The 23,098-nt window shown below is 40.2% G+C and overlaps 3 protein-coding genes across 6 annotated transcripts in view; 1 reads left to right on the top strand and 2 right to left on the bottom strand.

Annotated features, from left to right (window-relative positions):
- LOC103833097 overlaps window positions 1-23,098 on the bottom strand; it is a 1,138,500-nt gene that overhangs the window by 445,027 nt on the left and 670,375 nt on the right. The gene's annotated exons all lie outside the window — the stretch shown is intronic.
- On the bottom strand, window positions 388-13,107 carry LOC103833136. Its single transcript, XM_009109236.3, has 10 exons — window positions 12,468-13,107; window positions 12,359-12,392; window positions 12,226-12,285; window positions 11,908-12,144; window positions 11,567-11,820; window positions 11,347-11,446; window positions 11,216-11,260; window positions 11,027-11,113; window positions 9,893-10,018; window positions 388-9,804 (listed from the first exon to the last, which is right to left on the bottom strand). The coding sequence occupies exons 1-10, from the start codon at window positions 12,551-12,553 to the stop codon at window positions 9,505-9,507; spliced, it is 1,329 nt and encodes a 442-aa protein (XP_009107484.1). The 5' UTR covers window positions 12,554-13,107; the 3' UTR covers window positions 388-9,504.
- LOC117127485 lies at window positions 16,882-19,521 on the top strand. The gene is made up of 2 exons (XM_033278017.1): window positions 16,882-18,234; window positions 18,574-19,521. Exons 1-2 carry the CDS (start codon window positions 16,882-16,884, stop codon window positions 19,519-19,521), a joined length of 2,301 nt encoding a protein of 766 aa, XP_033133908.1.

Genomic DNA, 23,098 nt, shown 5'->3' with positions numbered 1-23,098 from the left:
GTGATTTGGAGAAAAATAATGATTTTAGTGTATTTTGAAGATAAAATGAGAAAGATCCGTAGCTGACTATCGAAGAGTCCAGCGGTTGATGATTGAAGATGATAAGTGTGTCGATTGACGGCGAAGCGCGCAGAGACCAAATTTGGTTTCAGCCAATTTAAAGCCCAAGTCTCACAAGAATTACCAAATTGCCACTGACGAGTTTTCACCTAATATTTATGTGATCTATCATTGTTATAGATAACACACACTTTCATACTTTCTTTCACAGCAAAATACTTAGAGTTTTAGGTTTGAAGAAAAAATCCAAGATCTCCTTCAGAGAATTGTGATTGGAACTCCAAGGTTTTCAACTCCTATTTATTTATGCAGTTTATTCATTATTTTTTATGAATTGTTTAGCTATGTCTGAGTAGTTCTCTTTCTTAGATTTAAGGTTCAGATATTCCTGAGGGATTAGCCCAAAATATAAAATTGCTAAGTGTTAGGATATCAATCAATTGAACTGTTCTTTAATGCATGTGTTCTAGAGTAGATAACTAGGACCTTGTCCATAGATATTAGGACCCAAGCGGAAGCATGGTCCTTTGTCTGATCTAGTTTACATTGTGCTATGATTGCTAGAAACAAGCGACAACTAATTTGGTTTAACCTAGTGAACAAGTCAAACCCGTGCGGTAAAGCTTGCTGGAAGGAACGTCGATTGACAACTTAGTAGTTGCATCGATCGACAGACTGAAAGGTGTATCGATCAACAATCCATAATTGGCAATAGATAGTCTAAAATATACGAAAGTTGATCGACTATTCTTTCATATATGTTTCAAAACCCCAATCAATCAACCGAGCAATTACTTTGCTCACCCCTGCTATTTACATTTAAACCATTCGACCTAGCTTAACCACATAACTACTAGATCTTTTGTGTGTCTTAGCTCCCTATGAATCCGATCCCTAAGTACTACAACCCGACCTTACCTCTCATTTGAGAGAGTACAAATTACTCCTCAGGATAATTTGAGTGATCAAATTTGGCGCCGTTGCCGTGGAGCTTCGATCGCCATTACATCTTTATTTAGTTAGGTTTAGTCTAAGTTTTTTGTTACTTGCAAAAAACTGATAAATTTTTTTCTTGTCTTTCAGGTACATGCCCAGCAGTACCAAAAGCAACAAAGAACAAACACTGCTCTTTTTAGATCATGCACGTTTATAACGCTCAATCCGCAAAGAAAAACGCACCACATCGATCGACAACAACACTCGTTCGTCGACCGACAGTCGCCTTCCACCGTGAGACTACTCTTCCGTCGACCGACACTTCCCACCCGACATCAATCAACACTCCACATCGGACATCGATCCATACTGAGCCGCGAGCCATGGTTGCGACTATAGTTCTAATTCAGGATGCGACTGGAAACCTGCATGACCAGGAGGGTCATCTGCATAATGTAGCAGGTCATAAAATAGATGACCAGGGGGCTGTAATCCCTGATACTTGTTGGGGAAAAATATTCCATGAAGAGATTACTCCAGCTTCCGTCTTCCAGGTCCCTGCCCCCAGGATCCGGATTCCTGCCTCTGATTCCCGGGTCCCTCTGCCCCCAGGTCTGGGACCTTCCTCCGTCTTTCAAGCCAAGTGATTTCTCCTGCCTTAAGATAAATGGAAATCTTTCATTTATCAGGTAACCAGCTTAGAGAAAAAGGAATCTTCTTAAATCCAAGAAAAAGAGGAAATATTTCAATATGATAAGCCGCCCTTGAGAAAAATGGAAAGATTTTATTATCTTCAGATATATGGAATATTTCCAAATCTGAAGAGGGAGGCACGACCTCCATGATAAAGAGAGGTTGTTAAACCTAAACAAGAGGAGGATGTCCATAACATAGAGAGAGAGACACGAGCTCATCATCTCCATAGTCGCTGAGGCAAGATTCGAGACCTAGAAGGCCATCTTCATCAAAATGCTTATAACCGATGAATCCCTGCGATTAACACCAACAAGATGAAGTTCTACATTCATGGAAGCATGTCTGCAACACGTCCATCTATGAGAGAAAATATTCAGCTCCAGAGCTCATCAACTCTACAGCCGCCAAGGCTATATTTCACCCCGAGAAAGACCTTCTCCTACGAGAGGTCTATGACATATCCAAGGACATGTTCTAGGTAGCAAATCTAGAAACAGACATTAATGAACAATCCTAAAGATGATTATCACAACTCAGCAATCTATAGTTGGGGCTAATCCCTCCTAACCTATTTAAACCCTAAAATCTAACAAGAGAACTACTCAGACATGGCTAAGCAATTCATAACAATGGTTAGGTAAAAACTTCATAGAATAAATAAGATAAATATCAATGGAGTTCCAATCACAAATTATAACTTTGGATCTTCTCTCCTATCTATCAATAAAACAATGAAACACAAAGAAAACACACTTTGCCTCTAACATGGCAGCAAAGCTTATATAATTAGAGTAAAACACGTCAGGGGCAATCTTGTAAAATAGCGAAATCTTGGGCTTCAAGTTGGCTGTGACCAAACGGACTTTCAGCGCGCTTCGCTATCGATGATCACCATGACTTGTGTATCGATCGATTCTATCTCTCCAATATCGACCGATTGTCGATCTCGATGGTCATCTCGGATGCTTACTCCAAATATCTCAAAAATGCTCCAAAATCATCATTTATCTCCAAAACATTCCTGATCTTATAAATATAATAAATAGACTCTATAATAATATAAATATTAGTAAAAACACCTATAAACTATGGATGAAAATGGGTCAAGTCCATAGTCTATCAACTCCCTCATACTTACCATTTTGCTTGTCCTCAAGCAAAACAAACAGACAATCTCTCTGAAAGAGGTTTTAAAAACAACAGGGACTCACATGATTTAAGACTTAGAATCATCACCTCTACAATACTGCAATCTACATCTAAGAAATCCTAATCACAAAAGAACATCATACCATATCCTAGCTTAGCATCCAAATTCATCTAGCCAACAACTTAGCATAAAATAAAAGTGAAGGTTTTACCTTGGGAATATCGATCACAGGATTCAAAGATTCTCAAACAAGTATCTGGACTGCAGGTAAACATTAGTTGTTATCCTCTCTCTCTACTAATTTTCTCTCTTGGTTAAAAATCTGCTTATATGCAAGATCATTAACCAAGATTGGACATGCTTCCATGAATCAAGCCTTAATGGTGGTTGCCACCAAGTCATGTTCACTTCTTTTTGACCTATATCCTAGGATTATTTGTGAAGCAAGCCTTAATGGTTGTAGCCACCAAGTCCTGTTCTAATCCTTTACCTATGAAATTCTTATGAAGCAAGCCTTAATGGTTGTAGCCACCAAATGATGTTCGAATTTCTTCCTAATAAATCTCTAATATAATAATATATATATATTTTTTATAATCTAAGTTTCAAAAATAGAAAGAGAAAGGGTGATAAATCTATATACACAACGCTTTACCTTCCAGACTTGGTTGAAGAATCCGATCCCATGTATACCAAGCCCCAAAACAAGCAGTTGTGTCAGGTTTAGTGTTGGAGGTCAGCTTTGGTTCCTTCAAAACACTCTTAGCAAGACTGGATAGTTGACAGGTTGATCCACTTTAGTATCTTTAGTACTATCTGCAATCAGTAAGTCTAGAATGGTGCTAAAGAGTGGTTAGATATCTAGCAAAATCTATAAGTTCATAATCTCTTTCTTGACTCAATAATAACTTAATTTGATAACATTTTTAATAAGACTAATAAATAAATATCAGTAAACCTTCCTCCTGACTTAAATTACACTGTCCCTAGTGTAAATTCAGTCGGAGTTATGGTGAGAAATAAATCATAAGGACTCAATGTAACAAGTAGAAACGATATACCAGACTGGAATATATGTCGACCGATGTAAGGATGTTGATATCGGTCGACGCAGGTAAGGAAATGTCGATCGATGTCGACTTGTTCGCGTCGGTCGATACAGATGGCAATCGTCTACTCGGATCTTCTTTTTGTTCTGATTTTTTTTTATGACTTGTAATAATTAAAAACCAACATAAATAGTAAATCAATGAAAACTTAATAAATATAACCTAATTGTGGGTTGCCTCCCACTCAGCGCTTTGTTATAGTCATTTAGCTTGACTTTGGAGGTGTTTTGGCTAGTAGTGTTGAGAACTGGGACTTGTTGGAAAACAAGTATCCATCTCCTCTTTGCGTTTGTTGAACCATGTACCAGTAAAGTCTCACATTGCTTTATTCCCTCTGCGCCATTTATCCTTCATTGCTGCAGTTGTGTTTTCAATCCTCTGCAATCTTTCACCAAGAATCTCAAGGTTGAATTGATGTCTGGTAAGTGCGGCGTAAGTGTCAGTTGAGATTTCTTTTCCATGGTAAGGTGTGTTGGACATTTCGGATGTCGTCTTTGGTACTAGACGGCCTAAGTTTGTATCACTGTCGATCGATGCTGAATGGTTGGTGTCCATCGATTTATTGATACGTCTGTCAATCGATATCGATGCTTCTGGTCGACGTGCAATGTAACTCTGAATATCCACCAACTCCCCTTGTATAGCTTCGACTTTGGAGGTCAATGCACTGATGGTAAGGTCCATTGAAAAATAGATGTCATCACATCTCCCATCAAGCCTCTCCTCTGTAGTTTCCAGAGCTCTGTAGATCTCTTTTACCAACTGATCTATTGGTGTAGAAATCCGGCTGAGACTTAATTGTGTGTGGGCGTGGTGGATTGGTGTCGATCGATGCAGCCAGGCGGTTGTCGATCGATGCGTGATGGTGGCTATTGAGCGATTGTGATTGTCTGCTATCGATCGATTGGGGTCGTCTTCTGTCGACCGATGCTTGTCGAGCAGTGCCGGTCGCGTTCTAAATTCGGGCTATGTCCTTATTCATCTCCTCCATGCAAGTAGTTAGCCAACTTATACTATCATTCAATGAATAGTAGACACCATCAAGCTTCATCTGGAAGGCTTCTTTGTTCCTATCATGTTCACCAGAGACTCCATAGAGCATCTCATTGATCTCATCCTTGGTGTAGATCTCTGGTACCAACTTTGTCAGTGTGAATGAGAGAGCATGTTTAAGAAGACATATGTAGGCTGGCTCATCTCTTGAAGCTCTTTCCAGAAGTCTTATGATATCCTTGTTATGAACTGGGATGGTGTGTCCATCTAGATCTCTGGCAAATTTTTGATCATCTCTGTAGACTCCATACTTATCTTTCTCTTCCCAGTAAAATTTCCTGTTACCATAAAGGTCAAAAGCTCTTCGGCTGAATTCTGGCTGTCTGGTGACCGTGGGAACGTCTATGTTGATCGATGGATGATTTGTATGGCGAGATCGTTGTTTGAAGCTGTTTTCTATGCCACCAGCTGCGTCATAGAACTCTTTTGTAGTCTTCTGTTCGCGGTTGCTACGTTGATGCATGAACAAATTGTCTGCTACATTGGATGTCTGAAGGATATCTGCGATATCTTCTCGAGATACGTGTAATGTGTGGTTATCTATTGCTTTTGCGAAGCCATTAGGGTCCTTAAAAATACCAAATTCGTTTGGAGTTAGATACTGGTTATCTAATTTATCTTTTTTGCTTACAGTGGTTTTCGGTATTGAATGGTTGTCGATCGATGTGGTATTGTTGATGTCGATCGATTGTTGAGGGAGCTTATCGATCGATTGTTGAGGGAGCTTATCGATCGATTGCTGGTGACGAGTGTCGATCGATTCGCTGAAACGAGTTCTTTCCCATGCAGCTTCTGCTTAAATCTGATCTGTAACATCGCGTTTTTGCATGTTGAGCAGCTCTTTGTCTGTGAAACTATCTTGTAGTTTATCTGCTCCTGGTGTGTAGGTTATTGTTTCTATTGCAAATCTCTCGTGGTGGGGTTCATCTTCCCAACTACCGATCGAGTAATCTCCTTCTCGCGCTCGATTGAAATCAATGTCGACCGATTTGTAGCAGGCAGTGTCGGTCGATGCTCGCTTTCGGCATCGTTGTTGAGGTTGAGTGTCGATCGATTGCCAGCTCGTCCTGTCGAACGATGGTGCATTCCTTTTTTAAGAGGAATGATGTAAGAGTTTATCTTCCTCATCAAGGATGGCTCTGTACTCAATGGCTCGTTCCTCCTCGAAGTTCTCATCATACTCGTCTGTATGCATATTTTTTCTTGTGTAAGCGTCAATAGTGGGGTTGTAGTAGTCATTCTCCCACTCATTCGGATACGTGTCGACTGATTCATCATGTGGTATGTTGGTCAATTTCTGGTTACTACTGTCGACCGATGTTGCTGTGTAAATCTCGATCGATGCTGAATATTCAGTTTCGTACTCATCTACATAGTGGCAAGCTGCAATGATTTCGGTATCATTGATTCTTCTGGAGATCGTCTCTGGCTTCTTGACTGGGATAGGGTCGTAGTGGGCATTAGGATCGATGAGTGTTAGACACAAATGGTTGGTTTGTAAGTTGCACACTGCTCCCACTGTTGACAAGAAGGTTGTCCCAAGTAGTAAAGAAGAGTTCTTGTTTAACATGATGTCCAGGACATGGAAATCAACTGGAACTAGGACATTACCAATCTGCACCTCTAGGTCTCTCACAATTCCTCTTGAGTTCTTCTGGGAACAATCCACAAAAGTGAATAATTCCTGCGAAGGCTCCACCTGCAGACCCAGATGGTGTACCATAACCCTAGGTAGGATGCTGACTGATGCTCATGTGTCGCACAAGGCATGTGGGAATTTAATACCCTGCACTGTGCATGGTATTGCAAATTGTCCAGGATCACTCTTCTTCTTCAATGTAATCTTTCTCCTCATCATTTCTCTGGCTTCACAGAACATTCTCATAATGTCTTCTTCTTTTTCTCTGGTTTCTTTGAAGAATATCCACAATCTAAAGCTGTAATAAGCTTCTTCGAATGGCTTATGTAGAGGAATCCTGAAGACTCTCTTTTGAAAATTTTTATTTTCCTTTTCAATAGCCCCCCTCTTCAAATGTTTCGCCACTTTTTTCTTTCTTCTCCTTAGGGTTCTTCCAGTAGAAACCCTATCCTCTCTCATAGGATCATCTCCATCATCGAAAGGTGTCCTGACAGGCTTCGGTGGTTATTCTGAAGGTTTAGGTTTGGGCCTGAGTGCGTTAAGTCGTGCCACATCTATCTTTGGCATTTGCACTCGGTAGGTGATAGGGGCTCGTCGATCGAAAGGAGGTGATGAGTATCGATCGATATTAGCTTCTGAGTGTCGAGCGACATTGCTGTTGGTATGTCGATCGATTCGGACATTGTCAGGGCTGGGCGGATGTGGGTGTTTTGCTGCGAACTCCTCGTGAGTTAGAATCTTCACGGCATTGCAAGACGCGGTTGATTCTGTAGGCGTTGTTGATCGATGCTCTGGTACTCCTGTCGATCGATTTTGATTGGTGTATGTCTTTCGATGCTCGGTGGTTGGTGTCGATCGACACCAACGTGACCTGCTGAAAGTCATCAAATTAACTTTCTACCTCGAAATCGCCTTCTTGCAGAGATCACTGCCACCACTAAATCCCTCGACATACATCTTGCCAATACATTTTGCATTTGCATGTCGGTGGCGAGAATACCTATCGGCCGCAGAGCATGTATGAAGATCAGTATGTTTACGAACGAGGAATTCTGGATATGATTTCGACATACTTGCAGCACGTATCTTCCAGGAACATCCAGGAACGAAGCACTTTGCATAAAATAAATGCTTCCAAGACTTTTTATGATGAAATCAAACCTTTTGATCACTGAAAGCTTGCGTAATTTCATTATTAGTTCCTTCTTTCCACTGAATATGTCACCAGAATTAATGGTTTCACTCTTCCGCAGCTGTGATGGCTTCATAGTCTCAAGTGATGGCTTCATAGGCTCATGTGGTTGCTGATTCATACTATCATGTGGTTGTTGATTCATAATCTCCTGTGATGGCTTCATAGTCTCGTACTGAACATTTCTAAACTACCAAAATCCGCAGCAGCATTCTCTCTGACAACACGCTCTTGATTTCTGTTCACATCATAACGACCTTTGTTTGCTGTCAATGAGACATAAATACACATTATGTTTGTCTTGAACAATGTGATAAAGCTTGCAAGTTGTATGTTGTTACTAAAGAAAATCGGAGGAGTGTTGCTAGGCATTTGCTCCAATATACATGTAGGCAACATATAAGCAAACTCGACCGCTTCCATCTCACTAATCTTGTAATCTTCACAAACCATGCGGAGAAAATCTTCATAATTCGTATCAACTTCAACAAACAAAGCATTCCCCTTCTTACTTGGATCAAGAACGAACTCCCAACCAACATTATCCATCTTCCATTGTCCAAAAACAGTAATTAAGTGCAACATTATCTGCATAATAAAACTTGCGTCAGTAGATCCGAAAAACACATTGCTTAACTTTTTTTTAGAAAGACAACAAAGGTATAGTAAATCGTAGCGGCAAGAAACAAGATTGTTAAGGCAACCATAAAAAAAAAGACTTCGCCTTTGTTCAATCAAATCGCATATAATCTGGTGTCTCAGATATTGTTCCATTCCTGGTGTATCAGATCTGGTTTCGAAGTTTCTGTCAATCAAATCGCATATAATCTGTTCGCCTTCCACCAATAAGGAGATCTGATAGTAGAGAAAGTAGTGCTAAGGCTTAAAGGTATGAACAACTATGGGAGATATGATGTGGGAGATAGTCATTGAAGAGATGAAAGTAAAGTGTTATCTTTTATTATTATTTTTTAATTTTTGTAAAACTAATAATGGCATTCTTGTTTAAAAATGGTTAAATGGTAATTTCACAAGCGGGTGAACTCATTTAATAATTTTTCTTTGGAAGAGTACCATTCTCCCTTTTATTTTAGAAAGTAGGGCATTTCAACAAATGTTCCTTTATATAATGCCTGTCATGGACAGGGATGATCAAGAGGATGAACATTGCAAAGAAGAAGAATTCGTGGAATATGTTGGAGGAAAAAGAGAAGCTGCTAGAAGCTTACCTGGAGCTTGAGGACAAGCTCCTAGTCGAGGAGGAGAGTAATGATTTGAGATATGGTTTTGGAGTTAGATTACGGTCTTAATGATTTCCTTTTAGCGTTAGATTAAGAGTTTGGTGTTTTTTTCCTTTTTAGTTAAGTTACTTTTCCTTTTTAATTTAGGTTATGATCTCTTGTAACCTATATAATAGCTTCTTATGATTAATAAAGATTCAACTTCCAACAATTAACCTTAATCTCCAGGTGAGCTTAGGGTTAAAGGAAGCTTAGCTACTTCTCTTTCTCTTCTTAACGTTTAAAGACGGCACCGGTTACGAGATCGCCGTCGGCTCATATCATGCACATATATAAAATAAGTGATGCAGACAACTTTTTGTAATAAAACAAGAACATGGAACGATTATAGATACAAAAGATATGAGTTCAGATTCCTAGACTATCTCTTACGTATTCCGACAATGGATAATATAACGGAAGTCGGAATCATGCTTCATCCAGCGAATGCATCTATCTTGCTTTTTTTTCACAGCCCTTTTCATTTGTGTTCTTTGTGTCTCTGTTAGGCACCCTGATATTGTATTGAAAAGTTCAGCCATGTCCAGAGAAGTGTCATTTGCATAGTTGTAAATGATCTTTGGCAATAGAATCCATGTCTCCTTTTCAAATCCAACACTTGTTTGTATGAAACTGTCTCTTGCTTGCCTAAGTTCTTGGAGTATTCCTTCCGCTGTATAAACTCGAACCTGGTGAAACCATTACAATACTTTTTTAAATGGCTAACTCGGTTGAGAGAAGATAAAATGGAGATAAAGAAGTCCGTGGTTTTAGTACCATAGGATCAGTTAATGTTCCAGTTGAAAGGGCAAAATGAAGAAGTGGCTCCGCATACTCCAACGCATATGTGTGACTCCTACTTGTCTTTGAACTCCTAGCCGGTGAAAACAACGTCCATACACGCTATCATGACCAAACATAAAACGTTTAAAAACGTTAAATTTTACACATTGAACTGTGGACTGTTCAAGATGAATGTGTAAATATATGCCTTGATTATTCTAACAATAGGTTCACAAAGGAAACAATTTTAGAAAATATGGCAAATTTCTCAAATTTTCTCTTATATTAGGTCATTTTTTTCTCAGATACTTTTGCAAATGAGAAACTCAATTCTAGTCTGTTTTTATTTTACTTACATTTTCGGCCATCAGCCTTTACAATTAGCAAGAGAATCAATACAATTAAAAACTGTAGTCTTTTTATTACATCCCCTTGGTTTTCAAAATATTTAGCCATTGCTTTTTAATTTTATGTGATATAATTTATTTAAAGAAAACAACTTATCTTTCCTAAGATTACTACACGATCAGAACCACTGTATCTACTTACTCTACTTACAAGATTCAGTCAATATTTGACTAATATTTTTTCCAACAAATTTTATTATTCAAGCTTATTTGAATAAGTATAACACTCTATTATTTACTACATACGAATATGATGCTTACGCTGGACCATCCTATAAAATAGTCTACGTTTATTTACTACATGGTTTTATATAAAATATAAAAAAATTAATTCATCTTACTCTTACATTTAATCTCCTAAATATTTATATCATATCTTATAAATCTCTATATAATATTAAACAACCTTATTGTAAAAATACGTTTGATTCTTCATTAATATAATATAATGTATCCTAAATTATTCGAAATTATCCAAAAATGAAAATAAAACTAAACAAATTGAACTCAAATTTTTACCAAGTTCCTAACATTGTTATTTGAACCAAACCAAAAAACTAAAATGGCCAACCCTAAACCAAACCCAAGTTAATAAACAATCAAACGGTTCCTATATTTTTCAGACTCAAAACCGAAAACTACAACTGAAGTCGTTTTCATTGAAACAAAGTAACAAAATAAAGCAAATGTAGACAAACAATTGAAGTCGTAATCAACTTACTGTTGGTGAATGGCTTGCACGAATTCCTAAAATAGAACTCTGAACATCGTATACGTTTACCCACTCCCCACCTATGTTAAATGCTGCCTAAACAGGTTTTAACGTAAATGATATCACAGATGATCAACGATCTAACAAAATAAACTTTATATATTAACGAAAATGATCCAAATCTCAAACCATTAAGACCTTTGTGCCTGTTATATCTTCACCAGTCCCATATAGTATATACGCCTGTAAGAGCACACCTCTTAAGCTTGTAATGATAACTAAATGTACTGAAAATATATTTCTCTACTCGTAATTGCTAATTTTCTTACGTGCATCACCAGAGCATTATGAATATTGATCCAGAATGCAAGCTTCTCCTCCCGAGTCATACTTGTCGGATCAACTTTCTCAAGCTTTTGAACCAATGATCTGCGTTTAGTCAGTTAAAAATAAATAAATAGTCATGATCTGCGTTTAGTCAGAATGCAAGTTTAAAGTCTATGTAAATCAAGTATTTCTTTCTTTTCTTTTTTTACAGCGCAATCTCACCTGAATTTCTGAAGAAAACTCTCTACGGACTTCAAATTGACCTCATTTAGGCGAAGTGTATTGATAACAACTCCAAGTTCTTCTCCATATTTTTCATTCTTGACAAATCTACTTTGTCCCTTGTCTGAGAGTTTGATGATTATTACACAGATAAGTCTCACAATCTCTTCAGAGAGTTTATTGGAACTGAGAGTGTTAAGACCAAGAAGATCTGCCAAACTCGGGTTGCTGAACTCTGATCTATGTTTATTGTCCTGAAACGTTCACAATCATAGAATAATATTATTGAAAGCAAGCTGCAACTACATCAATATGTGTATCTTCCAATTAAGATCATTCACCGATTCAGACAACGGTTTGATGCTCGACGAGAGAGATGTATCAGACACAGAAGTGACTCTGTCATTTTGAAATTTAGTCGTGTTTGGCTTTGGTGGAGGAAGCGAAGAATCATCTCGTAACGTGAATGCATGCAAATGATCTCCAAACGATGTTCTGTAGAGCGAGAGAAGGTACCGCTCTAACTGTAAGATCTCTGTCTCAAGCTCGGCTATCTCTTCCTTCAGTACTTCGCTAGACTGCAAAATCCAGAGCCCATAATTAGACCTAACATTTCAACTAATGAGGTTTACAAAACTCGTTCGAATCTGTAAGTTGACCTTAGGCTTTGAGAAACCGAAGCTGCACTTGGCCTTCTCCACATCCCAGAGAGGAGATTTCTTTAAATACCAAAAAACAAACTTATCTATCAAAAGATCAAAAGTAAATGAACTATTAGAAATAGGAACTTACAGTTATGGTTCGAGAAGACCCATTTTGACATTCACTGCCACAATTAATTAGAAAACATATAATATCAATACAAATTATTTATTGTTGATTGAACTCGTTATGGAAGTACCTTGGAGTGCTTAGCTGAGAAGAAGATGACGAAGATGAAAGGGAAGAAGATGAAAAGAAAAAGAGGCGATCACTGTTTGACGGCATTCTCTTGCTACAGAATTTTATCTTTAAACCCGCTAATTAATCTGCTTGAATCTAAACAAATAATAATGAGGTTAGTGATTGGTATGGGGGGAGAGAAGATGGTATAAAAAGCAGGAATTTAGAGAGATGCTAAGATGAAAATGCGAGTGATTGGGTTTGGTATCTAACAGAACCACATGCCAAATCCAACCAAAGCTGTTATCATGTTTCTTTTTTTTTTCCAAGTTTTATTAATTAATTAAGTGATTGGGAAACAATAACAATAGTAGTTTCAGAAAAAAAAAACAATGAAAATAGTAGACGAAGTAAAAACATGTCGCCTACCAAACAAAAAACCCCCAACTTACAAATTCTTTTTTTTTTCCCCGAAAAAATATCTTTTCTTTTGGTGCAAAAGTACAAAAGAGGGTGACCTATTCCTCACACAATAATAATATACGCAAAAACAGACAAACAGAAAAAAAAAAACAAATAGAAAAAAGGGAAAATTGTTTTTTAGATCAAAAAAATGGTAACTATGTCCCTTTATACTAATCTATACTACTTTATGTCCCATTAGACTAATTTTTTTCAAAATGGCAGTAATGCCCTTAAAATTGTAATTTTTTATTTCTTTTTCATTTTTTTTTATTTTTTTGTTCCTTTTTCGTTTTTTATTTTTTTTAAAAAAAATCGATTTTTTTTTCAAAATATAAAAGTGAATATTCTCAAATATTTTGTTTCTATATTTTTAGGAACTGATTTCTTATCCGTAGAATACAACTAATATGTAGAAATCGGTTTCTACAGTTTTTTAGAATTATAGTAATGTTTAGAGTTTGATTTCTACATGTTTTAGATTTATAGTAAATCTGTATAAGTCGGTTTCTACGTGTTTTAGATTTATATTAATGTGTAGATTTTGATTTCTAAAGATTTTAGAACGATAGGTTAAGCGCGGAATGTGTATTCTAAATATTTTTAGAATACTCCTATTTACGTAGATCACGTATTCTAAACATTGTAGATTCAATGAAAAAAGTGGATTTCGTTTTCTACTTCGTAGAATGTCATTTCTACTTTATTTAGAACATAATATGAAATTTATAATTTTAACTTTTTATAATTAGAAAAATATCACTAAGTTCATATAGGTATTTTATCAAAAGTTACAATTTTTCCAAAAATTTTTTGTTTGTAAAACTATTTATTAAATTTATTTTCAAAAATATTAAAGGGTGTTATAGGAAAATATGACACAAAATATAGATTAGTCTAAAGAGACATAGTTACCATTTTTTTGCTCTAAAAAAACAGTTTTCCCTAGAAAAAAACTTAGAGAGACAAACAAAGTCAATGCTACTCTTTCCGTTAGAGCATCTCCCAAACAAAATTTTATATTTGAATTTTTCTAAACTTTAAATTTAATATTTGAATGTATTCTCTCCAAATTTGCAGCTTTGAATTCAACCTCTAAAGTTTTTTATTTTGCATTTTATTATTCACTATGATAATAGTTAACTGAACTAAACAAAGGTCTAGCCGCTCTCGAGGGATGAAGAAGGCGATTCTTAGATCCAATCGTTTCTGACGGTGATTCAGCACTCCGTGAGTCCTGCAGTGTCGCAAGGGAGACTAGCATACACTCCTTGTGGTTCAGAGGCTTCTCAGCATCTCGCATCCTTGTGACGTCTCACCCAAGCAACGTCTGATGGTTGTGATCGTCCCCTTGTGCGATTCTCTTTGTTTGAAGTTTCCTTCGAAACTTTGATCTTCACGTTCATTGACGTGGGGATTACAGCAAGGTGATCTTACATCACTCTGTTTCACTCGGTTCCGGTCTCTGTTTTCATTCGGCTCTGGTTTTTGTTTGGTCGCGTTTCTTCATGTGATCTGATAGTTTTGACGTGATCTTACGTCGCGATCTCAGTCAATCTGCTTGTTTTTCATCAATCCTGACCGCGCCTTCTCCGTTCGTTTGATCTGACCTTACGACGTGTTCCTTCTGCTCTGTTCTGCTTGCGTTCGTGGTAGCAGAGAAATGGAACCGCGGGCACTCATATGGGGCCCTCGTACCGATCCAAATCAACTCATATGGTTGATATCAAGGGTAAGGGTATCCTCTACGAGGATGATGATGAACCGATCAAGCTAACTGATCATGATATCTCTCAAACCATCGATCAATTCAAGCTGTCTCTGATCGGAAAGATCTTAAATCCAAAAAAGCAAAGTGTAGAGAAGCTTTTACAGAAAATGCCAGTTCAATGGGGCATGGAGGATCGCATCACTGCTAATGATTTGAGAAATGGAAAGTTTCTACTCAACTTTTCCACTGAAGATGAGCTAAACTCTGTTCTTCGACAGGGTCCCTTTCATTTCAACTTCTGTATGTTTGTGTTGGTTCGGTGGGAGCCTATTGTCCATGATGACTATCCTTGGATAATCCCGTTCTGGACTCGATTGATCGGTGTACCTTTGCATCTATGGACTGAGAACAATCTGAAAGAAATAGGCTCTCGACTAGGGCATGTTCATCAGGACACAATAGAGCTGATCGAAGGCAGAATGCTCCTGGATATTGACTCTCGTCGTCCACTAAAGTTTGCAAGGAAGGCTGAATCTCCTGATGGGGATGAGGTTACGATTGAAATTAAGTATGAGATGTTGTTTAAGCATTGTTCTACATGTGGCATGCTTACTCATGAGAAGGAGTACTGTCCTTCATTTCATCGTCAAGGCGTCTTTGCGCGAGTACAGTTACAAGAGAACCGGCCACAGCAGCACTTGCAGGCGCTGGTAAAGAATGAATATCGGTCTACTGATACGCACCCACAGGGGCTGGTTGCTTCACATCACAAGCTCTCTCGCTATGACAGTGCGAGGTATGACAATGGTGGGAGAAGCTACGATTTGGAGCATTCTCGCGAGGCTTATAAGGGTCATGGTGATAGGATTATTCGCCGTCGGGATGATCCGTCCCGGTGGATGCGGTATGGTGGAGCACGAGCTGGAACAAAGCCTTATGATCGGTACAACGGAGTCACCTGGCGCGAGAAGAAGCAGCAGCCTCAGCCTCAGTCTCAATCTCGACATGATAACGATGTGGTACATGATCGACTGGTGCGAGTATCTGCTGATCGAGGAGATGGTTCTTACGGCCATCCAAGGCGCAGTGTCTCTCCACCACCGCGGACAAGCGATAAGCGCGCACAGTCTGGACGTGAAGCTTCTCCACTGCAGTCCCAAGCGCGCACGAGTCCTGACCAGAGGAGTTTAGGTGTGGCTGCTGTTACGAGAAGAATAGCTAGTGCTATTGTTATGCCTTCCCGGAGTGATCACAGTCTAGACGGGAACGTAACTAAACGTTTAAAAGGGACTCCTTGGTCTCTAGCGTTTAACTCTTTGACGGAACAGGATCCTAAACCGGCTATGGAGGATGATCAGGTGATTGAAGCGCTTAATGATATGGATATTACGGAGCAGCTAGATGGTGGGATGATGGATTGCGAGATGCAAAATGATGACCTGATGGGGTTGGAACTTGCTGAGATGGAGGATAAGACTGGTCGGGATAGGGCCGACTATGTTGCTGATCAAAAAACACAGAAGTTGGCTGACAAATCGTCGAGGCATACCAAGCATGGTTCCAAATCGAGTGCTTCTTTGGGCATTCAGAGAAAGAAATTTGAGATTCTTCTTCGAGGATCACCACATAAGAGATCAACTTCGTCTCTTGCAGCTCGTGGGCATGGTGGAGCTGGAGGCTCAAGACGCCACCACCATAGTTCGAAGAAACAGAAAACCGGCTCATCTAAGAGTGATGGTTCGATGGGGTCCAAAAACCCATCCCACCTTGACCAATGAGGACGCTCAGTTGGAACTGTCGAGGGATTGGAAACGACCTCACAGTTCGACGCCTTAAGGAGATGTGTCAGAAACATCGCCTAGGACTTGTGTTTCTTTCTGAGACGAAGAATAGGAGGCTGCTGTTGCAAGACATTCAAGCCGACTTAGGATTTGATCATTTGTTTACCGTTGAGCCACTTGGTCTCAGCGGAGGTTTAGCTCTTTTATTTATGGATGAATTTCAAGTTAATGTTTTATTTTCGAATAACAGAATGATTGACATTGAGGCAGTCATTGATGGAATAAAAGTCTTTATGACGTTTGTTTATGGAGACCCTGTATTAGAACGTAGAGATCAGGTTTGGGAACGTCTTACGCGTTTCTCAACAACACGAAATGGACCTTGGTTCATGATAGGAGACTTTAATGAGATCACATGTCATAATGAAAAAGAAGGAGGGAGACAACGCCCTGATAGTTCATTCCTTCCCTTTAAGTAGATGCTTAATGACTGTGGGATGCTAGAGTTTCCTTTCTCAGGGGATATGCTCTCTTGGGTAGGGAAGAGAGCAGGGGGAACAACTGTTCGATGTTGCTTAGACAGAGCGGTAGGAAATGCAGATTGGCATGAGAAGTTTCCCCACTCATCTGTGAAGTATATGAGGCTATGGGGATCGGACCATCGTCCGATTCTTGCAGACATACTCACAAAGCCAACGAGAAGATCAAAAAAATTTAAATTCGACAGAAGATGGCTAGACAATGAGGAACTAAGGCAAGTAATTCTGGAGGGGTGGAAATCTCCTGATCTTCCCCCCAATGCAACTATAATGGAACATATCTCCAGTTGCCGAAAAGCCTTGAGTGAGTGGAGGAAACAACACAATATTAACTCGGCGAAGTTAGTGGAGGAGCTCAAGGAGAAAGTCGAGGGTTTATACGCTGACGATAATGCGACGACAGAAGAAATTGCAGCAAGGCTAAAGGAACTCTCTGATGCTCTAAAAGCAGAAGAAATGTTCTGGAAACAGAAGAGTAGAGTATTTTGGTTGAGAGAGAGAGATAAAAATACAAAATTTTTCCATGCCTTAACGAAGCAAAGGAGAGCAAGGAACAAAATCACGCTGCTACTGGATATAAATGGGAATTTAGTTGAGGACGAGGAAGGCCTGGTAGCCATTGCTACTAGCTATTTTAGGCAGATCTTTGAGTCTTCTATTCCAGAAGACATTGAAGAGGCATTATCTGAAGTTCCTACGACGATTACGGGATCAATGAATGAAAGCCTCACAGCTCCTGTTTCTGAATGGGAAGTCAAATTAGCTCTCTTTGCCATGCATCCAGACAAGGCACCAGGACCAGATGGGATGACTGCACTTTTTTACCAGAAGTTTTGGGATATAGTCAAAGAGGACATGACTCTTATGGTTAATATATTCCTCTTTGATGGGACTATGGTCAATGGTCTGAATGATACAAATATATGTCTTATCCCAAAGACAAATAAGCCTAATGATATGGCTCAATTTAGACCCATAAGCTTGTGCAATGTCAGCTATAAGATTGTCTCTAAGGTCTTATGCCAGAGACTAAAGAAAATATTGCCGGGAGTGATATCAGAAACCCAGTCAGCCTTTGTTGCTGGAAGACAGATTTCGGATAATATCATGATTGCTCAAGAAATGTTTCATGCCCTGCGAACTAAACCGAGTGGACGTAATAAAAGGATGGCCATCAAGACTGATATGAGTAAAGCATATGATAGAATGGAATGGTCGTTTATTGAAGCAGTGATGAGAAAGATGGGTTTCTCCGAAACATGGATCACTTGGATCATGAGGTGCATTACGTCGGTAAAATATAAAGTTCTTATGAATGGACAGCCAAGAGGAAATATTGTTCCAGGTAGAGGCCTGCGTCAAGGAGATCCTTTGTCTCCTTTCATTTTTATTCTGTGCACGGAAGCGCTCGTTAGCCTTCTCAATCATGCAGAGAATCAAGGGAAGATAACGGGGATGCGTGTTACACGCGCATGTCCCTCGGTATCCCACCTTCTCTTTGCTGATGATACCCTTTTCTTCTGTAAGGCGGAGCCCCGTGAATGTGAAGAAGTAATGAAAGTAGTCAGGACATATGGTAAAGCATCTGGCCAATGTATCAACTTTGACAAATCTTCCTTACTCTTTGGTAAGAGGATTAATGCGAACACCAGGCAAGAGATTAAAGATGTACTGGGAATACATAATGATGGGGGAATGGGAAAGTACTTGGGAATCCCAGAGGATATCAGTGGTTCAAAATGCAAACTCTTTGCATTTCTAAAAGATAACCTGATGCATAGAGTAAATGGATGGACAGGTAGATGGCTCTCAAAAGGAGGAAATGAGGTAATGATCAAGTCTATTTTGCTCGCTCTTCCGACATACGTTATGTCAACGTTTTTTCTCCCATTGGAGATTTGCGAAAACCTCGCTAGTGCCATTGCACAATTTTGGTGGAGTTCAAATCCACCAAAAAGAAGAATACATTGGGCGAAATGGGAAAAGGTTTGTTTACCAAAAGAAGAGGGAGGGATTGGCTTTCGCTTAATCCATGAGTTTAATCTAGCATTATTGGCAAAGAAATTATGGAGATTGGTTCAGTACCCTGACTCACTGGTGGCCCGAGTCATGAGGGGTAGGTATTATCGAATGACATCACCTTTAGGTGTAATCTCTGCAAGTAGCCCATCATATGTGTGGACAAGCATTTACGCCGCAAGAAAGCTTTTGCTCCTGGGAATAAGAAAGAAGATTCATTCTGGTTATGAAGTCAAGGTGTGGGAGGATCCGTGGATTCCAACGACACCTGCTAGACCAGCTACACCTGTAGCACCTGTGATGCATCCAAATATGAGAGTCAGTGATCTCATTAACCAGGAATCGAAGGAATGGGACATATGGCTACTAGAGGATTATGTCCACCCCGATGATATACCTCTCATACGCAGTATGGCCATAAGCTCTACTCATCGACGTGATACTTTCTGCTGGAACTACACGAGGAATGGCCAATATACAGTTAAATCTGGCTACTGGGTTGCTCAAAATCTATTGAAATCCAGAAGAAGAAAAAGAAATACTGGAACCGAGCATCACTAAACTTCAAGCCTTTGCTTGGAAGTTGAAAGCGCCAAGGAAGATGTGCCATCTTATATGGCAATTGATAACGGGTCAGGTGGCAGTAACGAGAAACTTAGTGAGACGGAATATGAGGTGCGATAATTATTGTCCAAGGTGTGGAGAAATAGAAGAATCTGTAACTCATGCAATATTTGAATGCCCTCCAGCTCTCCAAGTATGGTCCTTATCAGCAACTCCTACAAGCTCAGGTATATTTCCAGTGTCAAGCGTCTACACAAATATGGACTATCTATTCTGGAGGAAGAATGATATCTTACAACCAGACCAAGACAGGGATCCTTATCCCTGGATAATTTGGTATATTTGGAAGGCTCGTAATGATAAGCTATTCAGGGGAATAGACAGAGACCCTTTGGAACTAGTTCGATACGCAGAAAGTGAATGTCAAGCATGGTTTAATGCAAATGAGATGATACCACCGGTAGTACAGGCCAGCGATAATGAGGAAATCAAAGTCTTAAGCTTGGGGAATATTTGCATGCTAGATGGGTCCTGGAAAACTTCAGATCGCTTTAGTGGATGTGGATGGGTTTGGATGGATAGCGGGGAGAACAAACAACTTATGAGAACACGGAATTTTACTCGACGTGAATCAGCATTGCATTCGGAGGTAGAAGCACTGCGATGGGCGATGGAGAATATGCTTCAACACTCGCCATGCCAGAGCTTTGGAACTGACTGCGAGGAACTGATTGCAATGATAAAGGAGCCCCAGGAGTGGCCAAGCTTCGCGACAGAGTTGGAGAAGATAGAGACGCTTCAGATTTGTTTCCCGGAATTCAAAATCACCCATGTGCCACGAGTGCGCAACCAGATGTCTGATTTTTTAGCTAAGACTGCTAGGACCTTTCACAGGGAGTTACTTTTCATTGGTTATTCTATTCCAGTCTGGTTACCCAGACCACCTCAAGCTTGAGTAATAGAATGGCCGTTAGACGTCAAAAAAAAAAAACTAACAAAAACTATCACCATTTTCGACTCAATGGTGCGGAACTTCGCAAAGCCCGATAATTCTTATTCTCGTATGATTTGGTCGTTAACGAAACTCTAACGAGCACATCAACAACGTGAGGGAGGATTCCAATTCTCCGTTCTAAGTTTGTGTTCTTGTTTCTTCTTATCGTTGGTTTTAAGAAAATGATCAGAAGAAACAAGAACACAAACTTAGAACGGAGAATTGGAATCCTCCCTCACGTTGTTGATGTGCTCGTTAGAGTTTCGTTAGAGTTTCTTCTTATCGTTGGTTTTAAGAAAATGATCAATGCACGGAATATAACCACATTAATTCTCCTTCTCCGTGCGACTTTTGCGACCCCCTCCGTCACCGTGACATCTCTAGCTGCCGCTCGCCGTCGTCTCGTTAGACGTCGGTTTCGTGACTCGATTCCCCCTAGCCCCTTCTCGATGGGGAAAGGGAAGAAGAAGAAAGTCAAGATTCGCTCCCCGTCTCGAGATTCTCCGCCTTCGAAAGTTGACCCAGCCTCCGACGATGTCTCTCCGGTTTCGGACCTTCGTTCAGAGGTTTCTCAAGACCTAGTAGGTGACGCCCTGGCTCACGCTCCATCTGTCTCAGACCCAGCTTCCGATGCCCAGATTGTAGATCTGGTTGCTCAGCAGGTCGTCTCTGACTCCCAGCACAGCCTCTCTCGCTCCTCCTCCCCTGAACTAGCTTCTGATGCCCAATTGATGGACTCCCCGTCTGATTTGGATGCTCAGCTAGTAGTGAAAGTTGGGACAGACAGTGTGGAAGGTCCCTCGCTTACACTAGCAGCTTCTGATGCCCAAACCTTGAACTCTTCTCTGGATTTGGATGCTCAGCTGCTTAGAAAGGATACTACTCAGGAACCGATGGTCAACACCGACATCTCCGGTACAATGGTGATCGCCACTGATTTGGCAGATCCAACTCAACAGACTATGCTCGCTGAAGGCAACACCAGTAACCCAACTAAAAATTATCATTCCTTTGCTGCGAACCAATCTGATCCTCAACTGGAAAACCGTGCTCCCAAGCACAAAGAAACTGATACTTGGTGCTCTCGTGCTAAGGGTACTATTTTCCGCAAAAGAAAAGATGAAAGTTTCTTACTCCCCTCTGGTGAAACCTGCATAAAAATCCCGAACTCGGTGATTGAAAAGAACAAGCGCTCCTGGGACTTCTTTGTGATAGGTCAGTTCTATTCAAACCCCCCTACACAAGGAACTATTCACAACATCATCAACGGCATATGGAGCAAACAGTATCGAGACATTGCTGTCTCAAAGCTTGAGGGTAATGCTTATCTCTTTCGGATCCCAAACGCCTCCACCAGAAACAGGGTTATCACCCAAGTGCTCTGGCAGATTGAAGGTCGAACTATGTTCGTAGCAAAATGGGAGCCTGGAGTAATTCCAGTCAAGCCGGAACTAACATCAGCACCTATTTGGCTGGAACTGAGGCAGCTACCCTATCAGTTCTTCAATGACGATGCTCTACAACGCATAGCTGGTCTGGTTGGAGACCCAAAATTCTTGCACCCGATGACTGCTAACAAGACGAACCTGGAGGTTGCTAAGGTATTCACCATCATCGACCCGAGAAAGCCGCTGCCAGAAGCTGTCAATGTGCAGTTTGACTCCGGTGATATCAGTCGAATACTTGTGTCTAGCCCGTGGATGCCTCCCATCTGTGGACACTGTAAAGAGGTTGGACACAACACTAAAAGCTGCAGCAAATTGCCAAGGGCATGTGCTACTTGTAAGTCTGAGTCTCATGTTACTTCCACGTGCCCCAAAAGCAAGCCTGCAGTGGGAAATGGGGCAGGAAAGAAAACTCGAAGAGGGAGGTCTAATTCTAAAAACAGGAGCTCCTTCGAATTCCAAAAGCAACATCAATCTGGAATCGCTCAGATTTACAGACCTAAGGCGTTAGCTACTGAGGAGACCCAGGGAAAGCAACAAATTGTGGTTGACATAGGTGGAACTAGTAGCTCTTCTCAGTGTCCAGCAAATACAGAGACGACTGGACACATCTCTCCTAAGCAACAAGAAACATCAACTCCAGTTCGTCATGACACTTACGCAGCATCAGGCGGTCGTGTCTCCCGCACAGCTTCTGCTTGCTCTGATGCGGAATTTGACTCCTCAGACGTGGCTACATCAGATTCAGACACGGAAGAGGGCGAGATCCTGGAGTATGATAGGGATCCCAGCTTTAAGATGAAGAACAGACACTCGGGTAAAAATCATGGTAGGGGCAAGGCCCCATCAAATCTTTAAATATGTGTATAGACCTTTTTTGTTGGAACGTGCGAGGTTTTAATAAGTTCAGTCATCGCAATGGTTTCAAGAAATGGATTCGGAAAAACAAACCACTATTCGGAGGTATTGTAGAGACCAGAGTTAAGCAGCCAAAAATTGGGAGATTTGTAAATTCCCTACTCCCAGGCTGGTCTTTTACAGATAACTACTCTTTTTCTGAGCTTGGAAAGATCTGGGTATTATGGCATTCAAGTGTTAAGGTTGGGGTTCTTGCAAAATCACTCCAGCAGATTAC

This window comes from Brassica rapa, chromosome A08 (assembly GCF_000309985.2).
Source record: "Brassica rapa cultivar Chiifu-401-42 chromosome A08, CAAS_Brap_v3.01, whole genome shotgun sequence".
Lineage (NCBI taxonomy): Eukaryota > Viridiplantae > Streptophyta > Magnoliopsida > Brassicales > Brassicaceae > Brassica > Brassica rapa.
Note: the sequence above shows the minus strand (reverse complement) of the source record. Positions and strands in the feature narration are given on the sequence as shown.